The sequence below is a fragment of the Cetorhinus maximus genome, chromosome 3 (assembly GCF_964194155.1).
Source record: "Cetorhinus maximus chromosome 3, sCetMax3.hap1.1, whole genome shotgun sequence".
In the NCBI taxonomy this organism is placed as follows: domain Eukaryota; kingdom Metazoa; phylum Chordata; class Chondrichthyes; order Lamniformes; family Cetorhinidae; genus Cetorhinus; species Cetorhinus maximus.
The window spans coordinates 117,008,879-117,024,276 of NC_135881.1; the positions used below are offsets into that span (position 1 = coordinate 117,008,879).

General features: G+C 46.5%; 1 protein-coding gene across 6 annotated transcripts in view; it reads right to left on the reverse strand.

The window, feature by feature from the left end:
• The window catches only part of snx13 (sorting nexin 13), a 188,926-nt gene that overhangs the window by 70,619 nt on the left and 102,909 nt on the right, over positions 1-15,398 (reverse strand). For all 6 annotated transcript variants that reach the window (XM_078538849.1, XM_078538851.1, XM_078538848.1 and 3 more), the window contains 3 exons: positions 15,264-15,352; positions 13,652-13,735; positions 12,940-13,078 (listed from right to left, as the gene is read on the reverse strand). In XM_078538849.1, coding sequence (XP_078394975.1) covers positions 12,940-13,078; positions 13,652-13,735; positions 15,264-15,352 — 312 coding nt within the window. The remainder of the gene's footprint in view (positions 1-12,939; positions 13,079-13,651; positions 13,736-15,263; positions 15,353-15,398) is intronic.

Consider the following 15,398-nt stretch of genomic DNA (forward strand, 5'->3'; position numbering starts at 1 on the left):
CCTGAGCAGCGCGAGGCTGTCAGAAATCTTCCTGCCCGGCACAGTGCAGGTCTGGTCAGGGTGGATCACCAATTCCAGAGCGGATTTGACCCAATTGGCGATGACCTTGGACAGAATCTTATAATCCACATTCAACAGTGAAATGGGTCGCCAATTTCTAATTTCCTCCCTTCCCCCCTTGTGCTTGTAAATGAGGGTGATAATGCCTTTCCTCATGGATTCTGACATACTGCCGGCCAGTAGCATACTCTCGTACACTTCTAGCAGGTCTGGGCCGATCCAGTCCCACAGAGCCGAATACAACTCCGCCGGCAAGCCGCCACTTCCGGGAGTTTTACTCTTCTTGAAGGACTCAAGGGCCTTAGTCAGTTTGTCAGGAGTTAGCGGTTTGTCCAGGCCCTCCCATGTACTGTCGTCTAAGACCTCCGTGATAGAGGACAGGAAGGACTGGGAGGCTGTGCGGTCTGTGGGCTTCACGACATACAATTCGGCATAAAAGGATTTGCTGATCCTCAAAATGTCGGACTGTGATGACTTTACTGAGCCGTCTTCTTCCTTCAGGCTGCTAATCACAGAGCTCTCTCTGTGTACCTTTTGGAAGAAGAAACGTGTGCATGTCTCATCCTGCTCCACGGAGCAGACTCTGGAACGGAAGATGATCTTGGAGGCCTCCGAGGCAAAGAGCGAGGCTTGCTGGTTCTTCACCTCTTGGGAGTTCCTCCTTGACATCGACCCCCATCGACTGCAGCCGGAACAGATTCTGCATCTTTTTCTGGAGTCGGGACATTTCCCTCTGTTCCTTTCTAGCTTTCTGGGTGCCTTTGAGAATGAAAAACCTCTTGATGTTTCCCTTGATCGCTTCCCACCAGTGTATCAGGGACTCAAAGAGGGGTTTCACGGTTCTCCAACCTTTGTAATCCCTAGAGTTCCTCAATGTTCTCTGGGATCAGCAGTTGCACATTTAGCTTCCATGCCCCCCTGCCCACCCTCTGGTCCTTCTCTAAGTGGCAGTCAGCCAGTAGGAGGCAGTGGTCAGAGAAAAACACCGGGTTGACGTCGGTGGATCTGACTGCGAATGCACGGGACACAAACAGGAAGTCTATCCTGGAACGGGTGGACCCGTCTGGCCGCGACCAGGTGTATCTACGCTGCGCTCCGTCTGCAGGGTTGCTGAAGACGTTGTGCAGCTTGGCATCCTTAACTGTTTCCATCAGGGGTCTGGACGAAGCGTCCAATCTGCTGTCGGCCCTGTCGGATCGTCCAGCCGCATCGATGATGCAGTTGAAGTCACCGCCCAGAATGACCGGCCTGGAGGTCGCCAGCAGCAGTGGGAGCTGCTGAAAAACCTCCAGCCGCTCGGCCCCTTGTGACGGGGCGTACACGTTAATTAACCGGAGTGGAGCGTTCTTGTACATTACGTCTGCTATGAGGAGTCCACCACCTCCTTAACCTCAGAGACGGTGAAGTTGCCTCCCAGCAGCAGAATACCCAGGCCGGTGGAACGAGAGTCGCTTCCGCCCGACCAGATCGATGGCCCGTGGGACCACCATCGTGACCATTGCCTGTAGGAGCTGAGGTGCGGTATCGCACACTCCTGCAGAAACAACAGGTCAGCTTTGACCTTGGCAAGGTAGTCCAAGGTCGCAACACATCGCGTAGTAGATTTAATGCTACGCACATTTATGGATACAATCTTTAAACCCATTTTAAGGCATTTATTCTCCTACCAAACCTGTTGTCTCTGAGAGTCCCAGACCTTTAGTCTGCTCCTTCATACCCGTAGTGTGCTCAAATTGCCTCACTTTGGATGGGCTGAGGAAATCCTCATTGGCAGTGTTCTGCTCGGGTGGCATCTGGGGGTCCGTGCAGAGAGCGGGGTTTGAAATGACCTTTGTTGGAAAAGTTTCTCCAATCCTCTCCCCCTCTGGGGCGTTGCTGCTCCCGCCTTCCCGGAGCTGGGGTGCTCTGATCGCCTCACTGCTCCCAGATTCCTGTGGCTGTGGTGCGCTGGCCTCTTTGGGTTGTAGGCAAAGTTGGGGTGCGCTGGTCTCCTCATTGTCTTCAATGTTCTGGAGCTGAGGTGTCTCGTCCTCCAACTCCCTAGAGCTTTGCCGCTTCTTCTGTGGGTGCCACCCTGGCACTTCTTCGTCCGAAGAGCTGCTGCCTTTGTCATCCATGTTGGATGGGAGACACCTCTTGCCACTTGTCTGGGAAATGGCTTGGTCCCTTCTTAGCCCCTTCTTCCTTTTTTTTTTTTGCAAAAATATACTTTATTCATAAAATATCTTCAATCACGTTCCAAACCATTTCAAAAACACCATTACAAGGGTACAATCCAGGTTAAACTTTTACAAAATGTATCACCAGGTGCATCAGTACAAACAATATTACAATCATTTACAGCCTTTCATTTTGAGCTGTACAGCCCGAGGGGCTCTAAACAGTTCCCAGTCTCTCGGTGCGCTGTGGCAGAAAGGTCTTAGACAGCGACCCTTCTCCATTGCGCCTTTGCGGCAGCTGCCCCAAGCTTTAGTGCGTCCCTCAGCACGTAGTCCTGGACTTTGGATTGTGCCAGTCCGCAACAATCGGTCGGGGACAACTCTTTGCGCTGGAAGACCAACAAGTTTCGGGCAGACCAAAGCGCGTCTTTCACCGAGTTGATGATCCTCCAGCTGCAGTCGATGTTTGTCTCGGTGTGTGTCCCTGGGAACAGCCCGTAGAGCACAGAGTCCTGTGTCACAGAACTGCTCGGGATGAACCTCGACAGCAACCACTGCATCTCTCTCCAGACTTTCTTTGCAAAGGCACAATCCACAAGGAGGTGAACAACGGTCTCTTCCCCACCACAGCCACCTCGAGGGCAACGTGCAGAGGGGGTGAGACTCCTGGCGTGTAGGAAGGATCTGACGGGGAGGGCCTTTCTCACCACCAGCCAAGCTACGTCTTGGTGCTTGTTGGAAAGTTCTGGCGATGAGGCATTCTGCCAAATGACTTTGACAGTCTGCTCGGGGAACCATCCCACAGGGTCCACCCTCTCCTTTTCCCTCAGGGCCTCTAGGACGTTACGTGCTGACCACTGCCTGATGGACTTGTGGTCAAAGGTGTTTTTCTGCATAAATTTTTCCACCAGGGACAGGTGGTACGGCACGGTCCAACTACTTGGAGCGTTCCGCGGCAGCGTGGCCAGACCCATCCTTCGCAACACCGGGGACAGGTAGAACCTCAGCACGTAGTGACACTTGGTGTTTGCGTACTGAGGGTCTACGCACCGCTTGATGCAGCCACACACAAAGGTGGCCATCAGTATGAGGGCGATGTTGGGCACGTTTTTTCCCCCTTTATCTAGAGGCTTGTACATCGCGTCCCTGCGGACACGATCCATTTTCGACCTCCAGATAAAGCGGAAGATGGCTCGAGTGATCGCCATCGCGCAGGAGTCTGGAATGGGCCAGACCTGCGCCACGTACAGCAACAGCGAGAGTGCCTCACACCTGATGACCAGGTTCTTACCCGCAATGGAGAGGGAGCGTCGCTCCCACATGTCCAGTTTCCTTTTCACCATAGCCACTCGCTCCTTCCAGTTTCTAACGCATGCCCCGGTCCCTCCGAACCATATCCCCAGCACCTTCAGGCCGTCAGCCCTGACAGTGAAGGGGACAAAGGATCGGTCAGCCCAGTTCCCAAAGAACATGGCCTCGCTCTTCCCACGATTTACCTTGGCTCCCGAGGCCAGTTCGAACTGGTCGCAGATGTGCATCAGTCTGCGCACCGACAGCGGATCCGAGCAGAAGACGGCGACGTCGTCCATGTACAGGGAGGCTTTTACCTGAGTGCCTCCACTGCCTGGGATCGTCACTCCTCTTATGCCCGGATCCTTCCTGATGGACTCGGCAAAGGGTTCTATGCAACACACGAAAAGGACAGGCGAGAGAGGACAGCCCTGCCTGACTCCAGATTTAATCGGAAAGCTATCTGTTTCCCACCCATTGATTGAGACTGCGCTACTGATGTTAGTGTAGAGCAGTTGGATCCAATTTCGAATTCCCTCCCCAAACCCCATTTTGGAGAGCACATCCACCATGTAGGTGTGCGATATTCTGTCAAAGGCCTTCTCCTGATCCAAGCTGATGAGGCAGGTATCCACACCCCTGTCCTGTACATAGGCAATCGTATCCCTGAGCAGCGCGAGGCTGTCAGAGATCTTCCTGCCTGGCACAGAGCAGGTCTGGTCAGGGTGGATCACCAATTCCAGAGCGGATTTGACCCGATTGGCGATGACCTTGGACAGAATCTTATAGTCCACATTCAACAGTGAAATGGGTCGCCAATTTCTAATTTCCTCCCTTTCCCCCTTGTGCTTGTAGATGAGGGTGATGATGCCTTTCCTCATGGATTCTGACATACTACCGGCCAGGAGCATACTCTCGTACACTCCTAGCAGGTCTGGGCCGATCAAGTCCCACAGAGCCGAATACAGCTCCGCCGGCAAGCCGTCGCTTCCGGGAGTTTTACTCTTCTCGAAGGACTCAAGGGCCTTAGTCAGTTCATCAGGAGTTAGCGGTTTGTCCAGGCTCTCCCGCGTACTGTCGTCTAAGACCTCCGTGATAGAGGACAGGAAGGACTGGGAGGCCGTGCTGTCCGTGGGCTTCACGTCATACAATCCGGCATAAAAGGATTTGCTGATCCTCAGAATGTTGGACTGTGATGACTTTACTGAGCCGTCTTCTTCCTTCAGGCTGCTGATCACAGAGCGCTCTCTGTGTACCTTTTGGAAGAAGAAACGTGAGCACGTCTCATCCTGCTCCACGGAGCGGACTCTGGAACGGAAGATGATCTTGGAGGCCTCCGAGGCAAAGTGCGAGGCTTGCTGGCCCTTCACCTCTTGGAGCTCCTCCTTGACATCGACCCCCAACGACTGCAGCCGGAGCAGATTCTGCATCTTTTTCTGGAGTCGGGACATTTCCCTCTGTTCCTTTCTAGCTTTCTGGGTGCCTTTGAGGATGAAAAACCTCTTGATGCTTCCCTTGATCGCTTCCCACCAGTGTGTCAGGGACTCAAAGAGGGGTTTCACGGTTCTCCAACCTTTGTAATCCCTCTTGAGCTCCTCAATGTTCTCTGGGGTCAGCAGTTGCACATTTAGCTTCCATGCCCCCCTGCCCACCCTCAGGTCCTTCTCCAAGTGGCAGTCCGCCAGTAGGAGGCAGTGGTCAGAGAAGAACACCGGCTTGACGTCGGTGGATCTGACTGTGAATGCACGGGACACAAACAGGAAGTCTATCCTGGAACGAATGGACCCGTCTGGCCGCGACCAGGTGTATCTACGCTGCGCTCCGTCTGCAGGGTTGCTGAAGACGTTGTGCAGCTTGGCATCCTTAACTGTTTCCATCAGGGATCTGGACGTAGCGTCCAATCTGCTGCCGGCCCTGCCGGATCGTCCAGCCGCATCGATGATGCAGTTGAAGTCACCGCCCAGAATGACCGGCCTGGAGGTCGCCAGCAGCAGTGGGAGCTGCTGAAAAACCTCCAGCCGCTCAGCCCCTTGTGCCGGGCCATACACGTTAATTAACCGGAGTGGAGCGTTCTTGTACATTACGTCTGCTACGAGGAGTCGCCCGCCCACCACCTCCTTAACCTCGGAGACGGTGAAGTTGCCTCCCCGCAGCAGAATACCCAGGCCGGAGGAACGAGAGTCGTTTCCGCCCGACCAGATCGATGGCCCGTGGGACCACCATCGTGACCATTGCCTGTAGGAGCTGAGGTGCGGTATCGCACACTCCTGCAGAAACAACAGGTCAGCTTTGACCTTGGCTAGGTAGTCCAAGGTCGCAACACATCGCGTAGTAGATTTAATGCTACGCACATTTATGGATACAATCTTTAAACCCATTTTAAAGCATTTATTCTCCTACCAAACCCACTGTCTCTGAGAGTCCCAGACCTTTAGTCTGCTCCTTCATACCCGTAGTGAGCTCAAATTCCTTCACTTTGGATGGGCTGAGGTAGATCTCCTTGGCCGTGTTCTGCTCCGGTGGCATCTGGAGGTTCACGTAGAGAGCGGGTTTTGAGATGACCTTTGCTGGAGAAGCTTCTCCAAAACTCACCCCCTCTGGGGTGTTGCTGTTCCCGGCTTCCTGGAGCTGGGGTGCAATGATTGCCTCACTGCTCCCAGATTCCAGGGGCTGTGGTGCACTGGCCTCCTCAGGTTGCAGGCAAAGTTGGGGTGCGCTGGTCTCCTTGTTGTCTCCAATTTTCTGGAGCTCGGGTGTCTCGTCCTCCAACGCCCTGGAGCTTTGCCGCCTCTTCTGTCGGTGCCGCCCTGGCACTTCATCATCCGAAGAGCTGCTGCCCTTGTCATCCATGTCGGATGGGAGACGCCTCTTGCCGCTTCTCTGGGAAATGCCTTTGCTTCTTCTTCGCTCCTTCTTACTTTTCTTGTTCTTCACCGTCCGCCACTCCCCCTGCTGCTTTTCCACTGCTGCCTCCTCCTCCATTGATTCGCTGTCCTGAGGACTGGGAGGTACAGGGGGTAGTGCTGCTGATTGGCTCTCTGTTGCCTCAATCTCTTTCTCCACCTTGTCTCTCTCTGTGTCCTCCTTTGTCCCATTGAGCTCCCTGGGGGCCTTGGTGGTTGGAGTGACACGAAACATTTCTTCTGCTTCCCCCTCGTCGGCTTTGGCTGCCTGTGCGTAAGTACGGCAGCGTTTGGGGCAGGTCCTGTAGAGGTGACCTGCCTCGCCACACAGGTTGCAGCACTTGGCCTGTTTGCAGTCTTTTGTCTGGTGCCCTTCCTGTTTGCAGATCTTGCAGAGGGAGGCGCTGCAGTTGGCCGCCACATGACCAGCCTTGCCGCATGAGCGACAATGCTTGGGTTGCCCAGCGTAGACCAGGTAGCCACGGTTTCCCCCGATAGCGAAACTGGAAGGAGGGTGGAAAATGGCTCCCTTACCATCGGTCTTTAGCGTGACCTTAAACAGGCGTTTGCCTGTCCAGATCCCCAAGTCGTCTCGAATCTCGGTGCCGCTCCCCACCTTATCGAAGTACCTGGTGAGGAAGGTGACCACGTCGGCGACAGGGACGAAGGGGTTGTACACATGCACCATCACCACACGTTCACGTTGCAACGGCAGAGAAAAGTGCGGCTCCGCCGTCAGGGTCTTCATCTCCGGCAGGTCTCTCTTCTCCTCGAACACCCTCAGGAGCTGGACGCAGTCTGCCACCCGCTTGAACGTCACGTCGAAATAACCACCTTTGCGGGATTCCTGCAGGGTGAAGATCTCCGGAGCTTCGAAGCCGCACGCCTTCAACAGGATCCTCCTGGCGAAGAAGTCCCGATCCATAGGTGATCCTCCTTCGCTGTGGTTCACCGTGACTCGGACGGTGATAGGTAACCCACGGTATGGATTTCGATTGGTTATAGCCCTTCCATCCCGACCTTGCCTTGGCAGGACCATGGTGTCACCCCTGCAACACTTGATCTTAGCCAAAAGGCCTTCACCTCAGAATTCCCAGCCTCTGACCTTTTCTGATAGCCACAGTATTTGTTACACCTTTAAGTAGGCCTAGTGAGGCTTTATAAACATGGACAATCATGTTTCTGCATAATGCTAGGGATAAAATGTGTCTAGAGAGTTGTTTTTAGGTCCATATTTGACATGTTATTTACTCCTGATTGGCAGGATTTACACATTTTGTGCATTCTATGCAAATTCCTGGCCAAACAACAATCTATCAAATAAAGCATTCAAGCAAGTTCTACAACTGAGGCCTACCTAATGGCTCAAGCATCATTTAAAATATAACACTCTCTTTTGAACTTAGGAAGAGAGTTTGCCTAAGATGTCTGGAAATTGGAAGTTTTTCATCTATACACCACCAAGTTTAATATGTTGAGACTGATGCTGCAGAAAGAGAGGGAAAGGAGTGCCCTTATGGCACTCTTCCCAGAAATAACTGGTCCAGCAAGCCTAGAATGACGCAGTTGATAGCATCAATATTGCCAACACCATTCGGAAGATCAGAACACAAATTCACAAGAAAATGACAGGTCTGCAGAAGGTTGTTACAGTAAAACTTATAAGAACCTATAAAAGAGAATGAAGGCAGAACTCTCCTCCAAACTTAGGCCTAGTTCTTTCATTGTTAAATTTTCTCACTCTATTCGATGATACAGTCGACCACCAAAACATCCTACAGAAATCCAGCACTGCAACATACTTTCCTCTGCAGCTGTTTTCAATCAAGAATAGAGTGCTGATTTTCAGTAATTTGAAATTTTGCTTTCACAAGCAGAGACAGCTAGTTCACACAATGCCTGGGTGAAATTGCTTCCTCATGTCCATTGTTTCCTTGCAGTTTGTTGTGTGCCATCTTATCAAGTAACAAGTACATAAGTCATACAGGGTTCACAATACAATACGTTATCTTCCAATTAGTCTCAGGCCGAATCAGGTCAGTTGGGTAGATCCTGCTTAAGAGTTGGCTGCATTAGAGCTTGTCTTTATTGAGAGAAAAAAAATAAAAATAAAAATCAGGTTTTGCCATTAGGCGGAAAATAAAACAAGCATTTGTTCCAAGCAGGATTTTCAAGGAAACAAACTTTTTAAAATTCATTCTTAGAATGTGAGCATCACTGGAAAAGCCAGCACTCATTGCCCATCCCTAATTTCCCTCAAGAAGGTATTGGTGATCTGCCTTCTTGCGCCACTGCAGTCCATCTGGTATAGGCACACCCATAGTGCTGTTAGGAAAGGAGCTTTAGGATTTTGACCCAGTGACAGTAAAGGAATGACGACATAATTCAAAGTCAGGATGATGTATGGGCTTGAAGGGGAACTTGCAAGGTGGTGGTGTTCCCATGCATCTGCTGCCCTTGTCCTTCTAGGTTGTTGAGGACACAGCTTGGAAGGTGCCATCAAAGGAGCTTTGGTGAGCTTCTGCTGCGCATCTTGTTGGTGGTACATACTGTTGCCATTGCATGCCGGTGGTGAAAGGAGTGACTGTTCAAGGTGATGAATCAGGTATCAATCAAACATGCTACTTTATCTTGGATGATGTCGAGCTTCTTGAGTGTTTTTGGAGCTGCACTCATCCAGGCAAGGGAGAAGTACTCCATCACAGTCCTGACTTGTGCCTGTAGATCGTGGACAGGCTTTGAGAACTCAGGAGGTGAGTTACTCAGAATTCCCAGCCTCTGACTTGCTCTTGTAGCCAAAGTATTTATGTGGCTGGTACAGTTAAGTTTCTGATCAATGCTAACCCCTAGGATATTGATGGTGGGGGATTCAGCAATAGTAATGTCATTGAATATCTAAGGGAGATGGTTAGACTTTCTCTTGTTGGAAATGGTCATTACCTGGCACTTGTGTGGCATAAGTGTTACTTGCCACTTATCAGCCCATGTGTTGCTGTACCAGGTACAGGCCACGTCAGCATCTGAGAAGTTGTGAATATAGCGAAAACTGTGCAACAGGGAGAAGGTGGCGTAGTGGTAATGTCACTAGACTAGTAATCCAGAGACCCAGGCTAATGCTCTGGGAACATGGGTTCAAATTCCACCATGGCAGCTGGAGGAATTTGAATTCAATTAATAAATCTAGAATATAAAGCTAGTCTCAATAATGGTGACCATGAAACTATCATTGATTGTCGGAAAAACTTATCTGGTTCACGAATGTCATTGTTTAGGGAAGGAAATCTGCCATTCTTAGCTGGTCTGGCCTACATGTGACTCCAGACCCACAGCAATGTGGTTGACTCTTGGCTGCCCTCTGAAATGACCTAGCAATGTCAGTTCAAGGGCAATTAGGGATGGGCAACAAATGCTGACCTGGCCAGCAACGCCCATATCCCAAGAAGGAATTAAAAAATAATCAGCAATCGTACCGTAGCCTGCAAAATATAGCTGGGCACATGGATGAGTCCACAAGCTGTATCTGTAAGTTGCACAAGTATGACTGCCTGCAAAGCAGTTTATTATGGGGCATATGATAAACTACCTGAATATTGAAGGGTATGTGACATTTAGAAAGGATAGGAAGTTAGGAAAAGGTGGAGGGCTGGCTCTGTTAATTAGTGATGGTATTAGCACATTAGAGAAGGATGACCCAAGTTCAGGAAACCAGGATGGAGAATTGGTTTGGGTTGAGATGAGGAATGATAAAGGCAAGAAATCACTTGTGGGAGCGGTGTACACTAAAGAACAAAGTACAAGGCCCACTAATTGTACTTACACAATAGGACGGTGTATAAAAGAGATAATGGGAGCTTGCCAGAAAGGTACAGCAATAATCATCGGGTTTTTAATCTACATATAGACTGGAAAAACCAGATGGGCAAAGGTAGCGTAGATGAGGAGTTTATAGAATGTTTTCAGGATAGTTTCTTAGAACAGCACATTCTGGAGCAAACCAGAGAGCAGGCTATACTAGACCTGGTACTGAGTAATGAGATAGGATTAATTGATAACCTCCTCATGAAGGCACCCCTAGGTAGCAGCGATCATAAATATGATCGAATTCTACATTAATTTTGAGGCAGAAACAAGTGTGTCCAAGACTGTTATTTTAAATTTAAATAAGGGCAATTATGAGGGCATGAAAGCTGAAGTGAACTGGCAAATGAGGTTAAGGGATATGTCAATAGAAGCAGAGAGTTGGCAAAAATGGGTGTTTTTCTGGTTGGTAGGATGTGACGAGTGGTGTCCGATAGGGATCAGTGCTGGGGCCTCAACTTTTTACAATGGCTTGGATGAAGGGACCAAAGGAATGGTGGCTAAATTTGCTGATGACACAAGTAGGCGGGAAAATAAATTGTGAAGCGGACATAAGGAGGCTACAAGAAGATATAGATAGGTTTAGTGAGTGGGCAAAGATCTGGCAAATGGAGTATAATGTGGGCAAATGTGAAATTGTTCATTTTGGCAGGAAGAATAAAAAAGTTTACACCTAAATGGTGAGAGATTGAGGATCTGGGTGCCCTGGCGCATGAATCTCAAAAAGTTAGTATGCAGGTACAGCAGGTAATTAGGAAAAGCTAATAGAATATCATTTGTGAGGGAAATTTATTACAAAAATAGGGAGGTTATGCTTCAGTAGTACAGGGCATTGGTGAGACCACGTCTGGAGTATTGTGTATAGTACTGTTCTCCTTATTTAAAGAGATGTAAATGCATTAGCAGTTCAGAGAAGGTTTACGAGACCAATAGCAGGAATGGGTGGGTTGTCTTATAAGGAAAAATTGGACAGGTTGTGCTTGTATCCACTGGAATTTAGAAGAGTAAGAGGCAACTTAATTGAAACCTTTAAGATCCTGAGTGGTCTTGACAGGGTGGATGTGGAGTGGAGAGGATGTTTCATCTTGTGGGAGAATCTAGAACTAGGGGTCACTGTTTAAAAGTAGGAGGTCGCTCATTTAAAACAAGGATGAGGAGAATTTTTTTCTCTCAGAAGGTTGAGAGTCTTTGGAACTCTCTTCCTCAAAAGGCAGTGGAAGCAGAGTCTTTGAATATTTTTAAAGGCAGAGCTGGATATATTCTTGATTAACACGGGGGTGAAAGGTTATCGGGGGTACGCAGGAATGTGGGATTGAGGTCACATTCAGATCAGCCATGATCTTATTGAATGGCGGAGCAGGCCTGAGTGGCCTACTCCTGCTCATAATTCGTATGTATGTTTGTATGTATGCAGCAAACCACTTGGTGGCACAGATTCTAAGCCCAGTTAGAGTATCATTTATGAAGGTTCAGATTACTGCTTCAGATGCCATTGGCTTCAATCCCAGAGGTTTCAACAAACTGAGATCAAATGAAAGAATCTTGAGGCAGGCTTCACAAACCCCTTCTTCAATGCATATCAGTGAATCTACCAAGGGAATGACCTGCAAAATTGATGTGATTTGATGGATGAAGAATCAGGGCAATGCCACTTCTGGTCTACCCTGTTAGTGATAATAAACCTGCCAGAAATTAGATAGGACCAGTCAATCTCTGCAGCCGTGGTTATGACTCAAACAATTGTGGAGCTTTCTCATGAACCAACACAAGGTATAGAGCCACCTCCATTTGGAAGTCAAGGTCGCAGACTTAGTTTTAGGAGTGACAGTGGACAACAATGGAATGACTGTGGAAAAGTGCATTGACACAGTAGAAGCTAGATTAACTGGTTATAAGGCATTTCCTTGTGATTGCAAAACAACAAAGTACAAGGCACAGCAAACAGTGGCCAATGCTGTTAGCTGAAGAAGCATGCAGTGTTGCAGGGACTGCTTATGGCCATTTCTTTGTGAAAAGGGAAGATCAGGGAGTTAAATGCATGCATCTTGGACAAGGACATGATATTCACCAATCTTCCTGGTTGCACAGTTGTTTCTGTACCTGTATTTATTTTGGCAAGTGTCTGAACCTGTTCTAGCCTCAAATTGAGTCCTTTAATGTTCTATAATGGAATACTGAAAATCATATACATTAGTTGAACGAGTATTGTATGTCCATCTAACATCTTTTGTGGTCCACTTTGGTATCAACAACTGTCAATGTTACACACACGCATGCGTACACACCCCACAAGCCCATGGGGAACTCCCCTTCCAACCCTTTTTCAATCAGAGGCACGTCAATTAACTTGGTTTCCTGTTCATCCCCCAAATTTTACAATGTGCCTAAATTTCCAGTTGTATTATATATCTGAATTTTTGTAACATGCCTTCTCAAAATTCATAATTACTGCCAATGCATTACCATTGCTTCACTAGACCTACCTTGACCAACTGTTTGGCTCCAAAGATTATGGATGATCTTTCATTAATCTGAGGAGGAGACACCCTCTATTCAGTATCTTATTCTACTTGTGGTCAAGGGGGTCATTACTTATTATTCAATTGCTGCCTCCAGCAGAATGGGAAATTTTAAGAGGTAAGCAGAACCAAATACAATTAGATATTTACCATCACCAGCGGTATCTAAAGATCGAAGATACTGCAGCTCCTCTGCTGCTCTATCTCTCACTGCTTCTAGTTCTACGACTTTGTCACTTAATTTGATAATATTCAAAAAGGCTTCATAATTACAATTGGCATCACGGATCTGAAACAAATAAGATTCTCAGTAATTTCAAAATCATTGTATCAAATTAGTTTTAATTAGATTGATTATCCAACAAGTGAAGGCACAACTAAAACTAATTCCAAATTTAACCCAAGTTGATTTATAATGGCTGGTTAAAATTCACTGTTGATTTTTCTACGTTTTATAGTTCAAATTTTCTCCTGTTCCTTTACCAGGAATTACTCAATCAGGCAATATTCCCCGACCCAAAACATGGGAATGAAAAACATTCCAGGACATCACCAGTACAGTTTTGCACATGCCGTCACATAGCAATAACATTAATTTAATCAAATCTCACTTTTTTCTCCCCAGAAAGGAGCATTTGGGGTTCTATTTTTCTTCTGAGTTCTCAATTTTCTCCAGTGAGAACACATTTTTACTACAATCTTCCATTCTGTATTTATTCTGCTCAAATACTTAAATATATATATAAAAAAAAATCAAATTTAACATTATAGAGAAAAATATGCTTTCATGGCACATAATTCGCTGCTCAAAATGGGTTAGGGTTTGAATGGATTAACAAATTTTATCAAAATTGTCACTTACCAACCATATAATATACTGATTAATGTAGTCAGGATCACTGAGCTGGTTGATTAATGGAAGAAGAATTCCTTTCGCCAAAATTTCCTGAAAAATTAAAATAATCCTTTGGGTAGATTGACATTTGAAAATCATCTGAAAATTACACAGTTTATAAAATATACAACATAGTTTAAGTTTCCTGCTAGTCTGCTGAAATTTTTCTCTAAGTTTGCAGTAATAGCAAAATTATTTGTCTGTGTGAGTATCATTAGACATCAACATAATACATATTAAGAGTTAAGTTTATATATTGACAATATAGAGTTTTAAAATAGAGGAAAACATTTCCAAATGGAAACTGCACGTCTTGAGTAGGTATCAATTATATCAGCATTCAGAAAACTGAGAACTTTGCTCAATTCATTTCAAATTAACAATAGCATTAATTTAATCAAATCTCATTTTTTTCTGCCCAGAAAGGAGCATTTGGGGTTTTATTTTTCTTCTGAGCTCCCTCAGGCCCATGAATGCAGCCATTCTTTGGTATCAACAACTGTGCATATTTATTTTTATTTACCAGATTCCTTTCTGACAGTTCCCAGTTGAACAGTTTGTTAGCTGCTCTTCAATAGATAACCACACAAAGCAAAGCAAAAGGAACTTTAGATAAATGACTTGTACTTAGAAAAATACATTCCCGCTGAATGAAGCTGTACTTAACTAAAGGACACAAATTATATGGATACTGAGCAATTTCAATTGGGTAATTAAGCTGTTAAAAGTTTACTTTAAAAAACTCTGACATATTCAAGAGTGGCAATATAATAACATTGGATTACTACAGTTGAAAGTGGGTTTATCACAAAAAAAAAGCCTTTTAACTCTCAATCTACCCAAATTTAAATGACTACAAATTACAATTGTGTAACAATAGTCAGTTTCTTTGTACATTAAAAAAACATTCAAAACCTTTGAAATTTTATGTTAGTGTTCTTGTGACCAAAAGATCAAGGTTGATTTTGAAGCTTCCCTGAAGCTCTGCAATTAGCAGAAACTTTTAATCGAGATGAATAGGCCACCAAAACTAGAGTTGCACTGAATGCAATTTGCATTTAAAACTGACGTTTCTGCGCAAGTTACGCTGGCAATGGGGGAAATTGCACCGAGAAACCAGTGCAATCCAGGGTGTGATTTGTAAGAAAGAACTAGCATTTGTGTCACAGTTCATCACGTCCTCAAACTCTGTTGATAATATACTATTCCAAGTTATACAGGACACTCTTATCCCAGGGACACAAAAAGGGCAGGCGGGGTGGAGTGGGAATAAGGAATCACAGCCAGAGCATATCCATCAATGGGTTTGCTTCTCACCCCAACACTGTTTCCTCTGGAGTCCCTTGTTGATCTATCAGCTTCCCTGTAAACTGACACCCAGTTCTACCTCTCTACCAATTCTCTTGATCATTTTATTGCTTCTATACTATCACATTACTTATTCAACATCCAGACTTGGATGAGCCATGATTTCCTCTAGCTAAATAGAGCATTAAAAGACAGATGCTGAAATAGTTACAAATTATATCACTTTTAATATCTATATAATCAGCTTGAAAGTTAAACCAGCTAGTCTCACCCTTAGGAAATATCTCATGTTCTTGTTATGGAAGTCTCCAGGAGGTAGAAACAAATACAATAAAATCTCACAAAGGTCTCTCAGGAATCCTGAAAAAAGAAAGGCAATTTGATGTCAACAGGTTGTATACACCTG